Source organism: Poecilia latipinna, unplaced genomic scaffold, assembly GCF_001443285.1.
Source record: "Poecilia latipinna isolate Pla-1442-1.1 unplaced genomic scaffold, P_latipinna-1.0 Scaffold2472, whole genome shotgun sequence".
In the NCBI taxonomy this organism is placed as follows: Eukaryota; Metazoa; Chordata; class Actinopteri; order Cyprinodontiformes; family Poeciliidae; genus Poecilia; species Poecilia latipinna.
In genome coordinates, this window is record NW_015115088.1 from 23579 (window position 1) to 33390 (window position 9812).

Genomic DNA, 9812 nt, shown 5'->3' on the forward strand with positions numbered 1-9812 from the left:
ATATATATATATATATATATATATATATATATATATATATATATATATATATATATACAGGTGCTGGAGGAACCATCATGGGAAGACAAGCCCCTACATGGGATGTACCACCGACAAATAACTGAAGTGGCTGATATGAGGAAATCCTACCAATGGCTGGAGAAAGCTGGACTCAAGGACAGCACAGAGGCCCTCATCCTGGCTGCACAGGAACAGGCCCTAAACACCAGAGCAATAGAGGCTCAGATCTACCACACCAGACAAGACCCAAGGTGTAGGTTGTGCAAGGAGGCCTCTGAGACAGTCCAGCACATAACAGTGCCAGTGCATCTTGCCAGTGCAAGATGCTGGCAGGGAAAGCATACATGGAACGACATAACCAAGTGGCGGGCATAGTGTACAGGAACATCTGTGCAGAATATGGACTGGAAGCCCCGAGGTCAAAATGGGGGACACCCCCAAAGGTGGTGGAGAATGACCAAGCTAAGATCCTGTGGGACTTCCAGATCCAGACTTCCAGATCCAGACAGACAAGATGGTAATGGCGAACCAACTGGACATTGTGGTGGTGGATAAAGAACAGAGGAAAGCCGTTGTGGTGGATGTAGCAATACCAAGTGATTGCAGCATCAGGAAAAAGGAGCACGAGAAACTGGAGAAATACCAGGGCCTCAGAGAGGAACTGGAGAAGGCTTAGAAGGTGAAGACCACAGTGGTGCCTGTGGTCATCGGGGCCCTTGGGGCAGTCACCCCCAAACTGGAGCAGTGGCTCAAACAGATCCCAGGAACATCAGACATCTCAGTCCAGAAATGTGCAGTTCTAGGCACAGCCAAGATACTGCGCAGAGCCCTCAAGCTCCCAGGCTTCTGGTAGAGGACCCGAGCTCAGAGGATGAAAGAGACCACCCATGGAGGGTGAGAGGGGAATTTATATATATATACACACATTTTTCTCTTGCTCTCTGACAAATTTAACACATTAACATTAACTTATGTTAATGTGTTAAATTCATGTTAAATCTGAAAATTTTAATGTGTTAATATTTCATAATGCTAATTAATTAAACTACCTATTCTGACCTAAAAGCCTCTCTCCCACAGAGGGTTACTTCGTTCACAGCAGCACGTTGTGGGCTGGACCCCTTGGGAGCTCTGAATGACAGTGAAAGGTGAAAATTTTCCTCAGCATTTTTTCCATAATATATACATACACACAGATATGTTTCTTAAGTTTTTTGTATGCAAAAGCAGTGTGCATGTAATTAATGTCACCTGTTGAATTTCAGCATTTAAACCCTACTGAGCAACACAGCTTTGACATTTCAGTGCCTTCAGCTGTTACCAACACCAATGTATTTTGTTTGGTTCTGTTCCCCAGGCACATGTATTGAAAGAAGACCATCACATTGCTACACAAAATTACTGTTAATAGAATGTTTGTATCTTACTGAATTAAAGACCAAAGTTTTTGGTGTTGAATGTAGAAATTCTGAAATGTTGAAACACTTGCGGTCCATGAGTTGTTTACAAGATTTGTCTCTCCATTCTTCTCCATACAGAGCCGACAGCTTATCAAGAGCATCACGGTATTCTTCACGAGTATAATCATCATTGTCTTGTATTTTTTTATCTCTTTTTTCAATGATACAAAGCAGTGATCCTAATTCATCTTCCCAGTCCTAATAAAAATATAAATTGCTTTTCAAGTGATGTGTAAAATTACAAAGTTTGAATTTTCAAAATACTTTCACGAACATGTTTTTAGCTTACCTCAGGTGAAATGAATTCAATCTCTGCCTCGTATTTTTCATTGTGCATGTTAGCTTCTACTTTAATCATGACTGAGGTGCAGGCTTTGACAGGTCCACAGGGTAAAAGATTCTTCTCAAGGACAGCATTTATCAAAGACGTCTTTCCAGCTCCAGTTTTACCAAACACACCAACCAGCTCCCTCTTTTCCCGCTCCAGATTCTTGATTTTTTTTCTGTAGAAAATTTAGTCATTTTTAGTCAGCTTTAAAGTGTATAAGACAAAATATAGGAAGGTTTAACAAAAACTCAAATGTTAAAAAGAAAAAAAAAGAAAATGCTAACATTTAAGTACTCTGTAAAATTGCATCTCTAGATTTTCAGGAATGTTTTTAATCTTTATTCTTAGTTTATTTCCATCTTAAAATCTACTTACTTCAAGAACTTATTGAGATCACTGTCATCTTGTAACTTGGCAGAGATGTCCCCCATAATGTTTCTCACTTCACTTAATATCTTTGCTTCTCTTTCTATAAATAAAAATATAAGTACAATATAAAAAATTGCATTTTTTAGAATTTCTTAATCTACAGACTCATTGTGACATATGTGCTGTTATGTATGAAACAAAATGAAAAATATTTAGTATACAAATATTCACTGTTAAAATGTTAATTTTTTCAATTAGAAACAGCATTCAGCTTCTATGCACCATAAATCTGGAACAAACTTTAGGAATATGAAAAAACTGATGCAATAGAATCATTGATAACCCACAATAAAAAGACATGAAAAGTTGAGCTATAATTTAACTATACCAATATTATTATTTTTATGTTGGTACAATGTGTATAAAAACAAATACCTGTTGACGAATTTGTCTCACACTTCCTTTTTGCTGATGGTTGTCCTTTGTTGCCCAACTGTTGGCCAGATTTTCGTTTTCCTTGTTCTAAAAAACAAAAAGTTACTCGTATTGATTTATTATTAGCCGTTTTATGTCAATGTACATGAAAAGATTTTGACTAAGATCTTGTATTTCTCACCTGTGCCACTTGTAGAAGGTAAAACCTGAAGATGAACAGAAAAGTTTGACTAAACTTAAAAATGCTTTTCCATTATAAAATAACTTAAAAGTTCAAAATGTTTATTTTGTTGCTGTGGCATTTTCATTAAACTGATTGTACTGATTATACATTTTCCAAATAGACAAACAAAGCTATACTCTTCAACAAAATCACAATACACATTTATGATCTTATAATACACACACAAATATATACCTCAGTCATACCAGTTTCTTCTTCACCTTTCTGGTGACCCTGCAAATAAAATAACCATAGTAAAAAGCTTTTTTTAATTGAACACTAAAGCTAAGTAGCCATATCACAGATGTTAGGATAAAATACTTCACTTTAAACTAAAATAAGAATATGTTTAAGTTACATGTGTTGGAAAATGATTTGGGGTTTGTTCTGCCTAGTAAAACATTTTTCCAAATCTGTTCAGTCTTTATTATCAATGGGATATTTTATCAATAATAATAATAATAATAATAATAATAATAATAATAATATGTAAAAGCATATATCCACACTAGTGAAAGTTTTTTTTTAAAGCACAGGACATACCTTTAACCGTTTGAGTAAATTTTTGAATTTTAACTTTGGTCCCATTTTTGGAATCAACTTTTCGATGTCTGCATCCTGAAGCATATAAAAAGTTTCTGTATCAATCCCTTCATCTGTAATCAAAGAACATCTCATTAGAAATCAGTCATGCCAATATTTGAACAGTTTGTCCCTTTGTCCTCCGGGAGACGCTATGTGTCCTTAAAAAGCAGAATAAAGTGACTTTTTACTACAAGCACTTAAATGCCATATCCATGGTCACATTTATCTTTGAGTCCAAAACATTATTATTGTAATATATTTAACAGGCATTTGTGAATCCATGTCTTTTTAACTTTCTTGTGACATTATCCTATGATGACAAAAGTAACAGTGTAATACATTACCTTTAAATATTTCAATCAAGTCGCTCAGACCAGCCTGGGCCAGTGTGTCACGAACAAAGTCATCCATGACCAAGAACAGAGACTGGAAGATAAATCATAAAATCATAATGATATATTTTATGTATGCATGTATTGTTTCACATAGGCATTTAATTTTTTAAATTTGATTAAAAAGAAACTCGCCTAGAATGAATGAAATTATGGCTTCAGGCTTCAGATGAAGAAGAGAAAAATTGTCTCAAAGCCGTTTCACAAAAGTCAAGTTGATTCTTCAAAGTTTGACATTCAAAATGGTGAACAGCAAGGAAATGAGAAACAGGAAGGTGTGGTTTGGTTGACAAAAAGAGGAGCAGCAATGGAAAACAGCTAGAGGCGTCCACACTGTAAAACAAACTGAGTTTAGCCAATTAATTGGTTCAGAAATATTCTAGCAGATATTAAAACTGTATGAAATGTGGCAATTGCAGTGTCTATCATTACATTTTTAAATATTACCACCTGAGATCTTGGCCCCAGGACTATTCAACTTCCAATATCTACAAAAAGGCCACGCCAGGTCGGGACAACAAAGAGAGGTGGATCATAATGTTTAAAAAAGAGAATTTAATAATTTATTTTTTTCCAAAAGTTTAAAATAGGCCTACAACAATAGAATATGTATGTTAAAGACAGTGTACAAACTTCACAAAATACATACTGCACATCAGCTCTTCAGCGGCAAGTTGTTTTCAAACCCAATTAATAACTAAACAAAAAGAACCATGCAGAAAACAAAAAACAAAATACTGCAACCCAACCAAAGAAAACATGCAAAGCAAACGAAAAGCAAGACGAGCAAAGCACTGAACAAACTAAACCAAATCATGCAAGCAATTGACAAATTAAACCTACATGCAAACAAAGAAAAAAAAAGTACAAATTGTAAATAAACGTACTGAAAAATAAGGGGACTCACCATGAACGGTTGAACCCTGGCCAAAAATAAATTAATTAATTGGGTAAATGACACCTGCGACAGACTGGCGACCTGTCCAGGATGTACCCCACCTCTCGCCCGGAACGTTAGCTGGAGATAGGCACCAGCACCCCTCCCGACCCCACTGAGGGACAAGGGTGTTCAGAAAATGGATGGATGGATGGTAAATGACACCCAGCTGAAAAGGCATGAAGCAAAAGTAAAGACAAAACAACGGCGTTGGCGTGGCCGTGCTCCCCTTGCGCCACAGACAATTAGGCCAGGTACGCGCACCAGTAAGCGGCAGGAGGAGGGAGGGGGAAAACCACACAACAGTCCACCGCCAAGTCCCGAACACCTCAGGATCTAAAAATAAAATTTAAGGTGAACTATGGCACTGAGCCCAACAAGCTGACAATGAACCCACCTACCTCGGTTAAGAGCTCCACGCCCACGACGCGTGCCTGATCACACGCACTCCCAGAGAGCAAAACGGGAGCACCAGAACAACCTCAATCCTGAACCCAAAGGAAGCACAATCACCACAAACTAATCTAAAATCCAACAGAAGGAAAATCACAAAACTAACCTGAAGACCTTTACTTGATGCTTGAGGAAAGACAGGATCATACAAGCTCACAACGCCATCTCCACAGCTCAAAACAATTGTATGTGAGTGCGCACCCCACACACCTGGCTTTAAAGGGTACGTTGGTGCCGCCCACCACTCACCTTAAAGGTGAATCCGCACCAACATACCACAGAAAGATGGACACAAATTTAAATTATCTGGTCTAAAAATTAAAAATAAAAAAATAAATAAATCAATAAAAGATGAAAACAAAAACATTTCATGACAAGTTCTTAATTTTTACTAAGTCCATACATTTAGAGACACATTTATTCAGTTTGGGTTCAAGATTAAGTCTATAACTATTTTTCTATAAAAGTTTTGAGTTCTTTGCAACATTATCAGGTTTTCTAATATCTATCTTTTACTGCTATTTATGTTTTTAATAGTTTGGTAAGTCCTACTATTTTATTGATAATCCTATTTCAATTCCAAAATTCCTAGTTGTTATTTCATTATTCCTCACTCCTCCCTCATTTACTTAATTTGTCTGATGTTTTAATCTCTTTCATTTCTTCATCTGCTCATTACTTGGCACTATAAAAAGTGTTCTTGATCACTCTCTGGTTCGCCATCAGAACCACTCGTATATCTGTTTCCTGTTGGGACTTGTCAAGATGAGTTACAACCAGAATTAAAACTGACAAGTGAATTTCTCAAAGCAATTAGTACAAACTAGTTTAGTTGTAGTTCATTCCTCAAAAAAACAAGAATAAATGAATATTTTGAGAAAGTCCCAAGGCAGAGGGACTGTTGCGGTGTGTCTGTTGGATCGATGGCATGACTGGGCTTTCTGTCGAAGTTTGGAGTTCTGTTTGTCAGGGATGTAACAAGAACAAAGATTACACTGTACTCACAATGAAAGAAGAATTTGTTTTATTCATGGTAGAGATAATAAATAGCACTGCCCAAAAAGAAAGGAAAACTGAAAAAAAATTAATATAATTGTGGAAGCAGCTCAACTATATCTTAAAATTAAGAAAGGAGAGAAGTCAATCTTCTCAACTTCATTCATACATTCCAGAAATTTGGTTTAAGCCTCAACTAGATTTTATAATCCAAGTGTATACAGCGATAAGAAATCACAGTAAGAAGAGACAAGGTGGGGTAGTATCAACCTATGTGCAAAATATTTGGGAAAGAATTATGAAGAAATCTATAATATTGACAGATTTGTGTGTAATGACCCAAACAATGGGGTGATGACTTTTAGTTCTACAAGGAATTCCTCATTCATTAAATTTTACTTTTACGGACATGACATAAGTTATCAATCGATCAATCAATCAATCAATCAATCAATCAAATTTTATTTGTGTAGCACATTTCAGCAGCAAGGCATTTCAAGGTGCTTTACATAATTAAAGAAGAAATAAAAACAGTATGTGACATTAATAAATAGATGAAAAGTAAAGATAAAAACATTAAAAAAACATTAAAAAACATAAGAAACAAAAACAAAACACACTTTTATTAAGGAATTTAAGAGCCTGTCGTCGCCGTACTCCGCCAAGTTATGCCAGTTATCAAGCAGCAGAGACTTGATGCATGTCCAAACATATTTACAGCGTGTGGGAAGGAAGCAGAAACTGCTACTTGGAGGTGGAAATAATAGTAGTGAACATTTTGATTCTGTGTAGAGAAATTCACCAAAACAATTGAGAAAAACTAACATCCAGCCAAAGGGATGTTTTGCTCTGCAGAATGTCTTTCACATGCATTGTTGTAGAGTCAGACCACAACATCTCTGTAATTTTGTCTATAAATGTATTTGTGATTTTGTCAGATGTACCAGAGCTACTGACGTTTGGAAGAAGATGAAACTAGACTGAATAGTGGTAAAGTGACTGTAAATGAAATTAGTTTGTGGTCACAGATGGGCATTTCTAATGCTGTACAGCCAGAAAGCGTTAAAGCAGAGCAGCAGACAAGATCCAGAATGTGACCTTGGCTGTGTGTAGAAAAGTCAACATATTGCTGCATTCCAAAATCATCCAACAAATATTTAAAGTCGCGTGTCAGAGTCTTGCTGAATTTGTCCATGTGAATGTTGAAATCACCCACTACGANTTAAAACCATGTTTGGGATTTGTGAAACTTTTTTGTGAAACTTTTTCCTGAAAAATGCAATGGCCTAACAGCAGCCAGAGTGGAAAAATATATTCCTGTTCTGTGCAATTTTCTGGTGTTAGTTGTTAAATTTTGCACAAAATGACCAGATAAAAGATGTACAATAATACCAGTTTAAACTTTGAACTGTCTGCAAAAGACAGTGCTCTGCAACATTAAAACATGAATAGAACTGCAACAATATCAATCATAACTCTTCTCTTCAGTGTTTCTGTCAGTTTCTGGTGGTGCAGCTCTGTGCTGCCTTCAGGAGAATGGGACATAAGAGCACCATCCATAAAATTTACCCCACATGGCATTTCCTGTGCAAACCAGAGCTTTCAGTGGAAAAGCAAAAGTTCCAGATCCTTTAAATGTCATACAAATATGGGACAGAAACATGGATTATATCTATTGATCTATAGATTAATAGTTTGGCAGAAACTACAGAGTTCTTCATCAAATCGTAATGAGTCAGACTGAAAGTGTCATGGAGTCATCAGCCTCATGACATTAACACTGACATGAAAAATAATATTTAAGAAATAAATATATCAATAAATAAGTGATAAGTTTAATTGTTGTTATTTTCTGTAAAATATATTTCTTCTTAGTACTTGATGTGTTCCCAAAAGATCCCATGGCATTTGAACAATATTATTTTACCTTTTATCTAAAAACAGTGCCTGCTTATTCTTGCCATATAGTCCTATGTATTAATTATTGTTCGAAAGGTCTTGGCATACAAGTTTATTCCTCTGTATTTAGTTTCTTAGTTAATTCTTGCATTTTGTTCTTCGATGATTTCCATTTAGTTTCCTTTGATTAGTATTATCCGCTCTTGGCTTATTGTTATGTCCTCCTTAGTTTCTTTCCTGTTGCTAGTTTGTATTGACGCTCACCACCAGTAATCTTCATTCATCATGCTAATTCACCCGCTGCACCGCCCAATCATCATGTGTTTCACCTGATTTGACACTCGTATTGATTTTTCACTATTCACCGCCGGATTCTCTGATCCTGATTCACATCTATAGTTTGTTGCTCCGTTCTATGTCCCGCCTCTCCTGTTTCAGAGTTTTGCGCAACGTGCGTGTTTTTTTGTTTGTTTGTTTTTTAACCACATACGGTGCGGAGCGGTCGGGGAGCTTATTGACTGACGTAAACCTTTCAAAACAACGGAAAAAATCCTGGTAGTCTGATGATTAAAATGCATATGTGCTGTGGTAGTACCGTTTCATACAGGTGTTCGGTTTATCTGTGCTACCCTTAAATCCGTCCTATCTTTTGGTAATGCGCATGCGCATATCGATGGTATGTCACATAGCCTACTGTTTACTCAGCAGATTTCTTGTAAATACGTCCTACCTGTTACGGTAAATTTTATTTAATTTATTTTATACCTGGCTTTCATTAAGCTGCTCTATTACGTCATGTTTTTAGTTTACATGACAGCAGCTTGTAAATATATTTATAAATGGCTTTAGCTTGCCATCTGCAATGTCTTACTGTAAACAAGTCATTGTTTGGCAGTTAATCAGGACAAAATACGTTGTTTTGTGGCTATTTTGTCCCTATATTTTAAAATATTTTAGGTAAGATAAGGTAATTTTATTTATATAGCACATTTTCAGCAACAAGGCAATTCAAAGTGCTTTACATGAGTTAAAAGGAAATACAAACAAAATAAACCAGGGTTGCTAAGTATCTAATTCCATTTCTAAATAGTGAATACTCTACAGTTTCTGATAAAATAAGCTAAAGAGTGACTGATCTAATTCCTTTTCTGGGTTAAAGTGAGTACTCCACAATTCTAAGTTTGTTCTAAATCCTTTTCTGGGTTAAAAGTAATATAAACTAAGCAGTGACTGTTCCTGTTAAGTATTTCTGGATTCCAAGTTCGTAGTTATTCTAATTCTAATTTTGATTCCATTTCTGGGCTGTTTAATGTTGATCTAAATAGTGCATATTCCACAATTTCTGATATTAGTAATAAACTAAAATAATCCTTTTCTGGGTTAAAAGTAATATAAACTAAGCAGTGACTGTTCCTGTTAAGTATTTCTGGATTCCAAGTTCGTAGTTATTCTAATTCTGATTCCATTTCTGGGCTGTATAATATTGATATAAATAGTGCATATTCCACAATTTCTGATATTACTAATAAACTAAAAATAATCCTTTTCTGGGTTAAAAGTAATATAAACTAAGCAGTGACTGTTCCTGTTAAGTATTTCTGGATTCCAAGTTCGTAGTTATTCGAATTCTGATTCCATTTCTGGGCTGTATAATATTGATATAAATAGTGCATATTCCACAATTTCTGATATTACTAATAAACTAAAAATAATC

At 35.7% G+C, this 9812-nt stretch overlaps 1 protein-coding gene across 1 annotated transcript in view; it reads right to left on the reverse strand.

The window, feature by feature from the left end:
- The window catches only part of LOC106937952 (nuclear GTPase SLIP-GC-like), a 20727-nt gene extending 16522 nt beyond the window's left edge, over nucleotides 1–4205 (reverse strand). Inside the window, exons 1-8 of the mRNA XM_015019718.1 lie at nucleotides 3949–4205; nucleotides 3766–3847; nucleotides 3380–3492; nucleotides 3195–3227; nucleotides 3032–3070; nucleotides 2795–2819; nucleotides 2614–2700; nucleotides 2185–2278 (exon numbers count right to left, since the gene is read on the reverse strand). Coding sequence (XP_014875204.1) covers nucleotides 2185–2278; nucleotides 2614–2700; nucleotides 2795–2819; nucleotides 3032–3070; nucleotides 3195–3227; nucleotides 3380–3492; nucleotides 3766–3832 — 458 coding nt within the window. The 5' untranslated portion in view covers nucleotides 3833–3847; nucleotides 3949–4205. The remainder of the gene's footprint in view (nucleotides 1–2184; nucleotides 2279–2613; nucleotides 2701–2794; nucleotides 2820–3031; nucleotides 3071–3194; nucleotides 3228–3379; nucleotides 3493–3765; nucleotides 3848–3948) is intronic.
- Between the last annotated feature and the right edge of the window lie 5607 nt (nucleotides 4206–9812).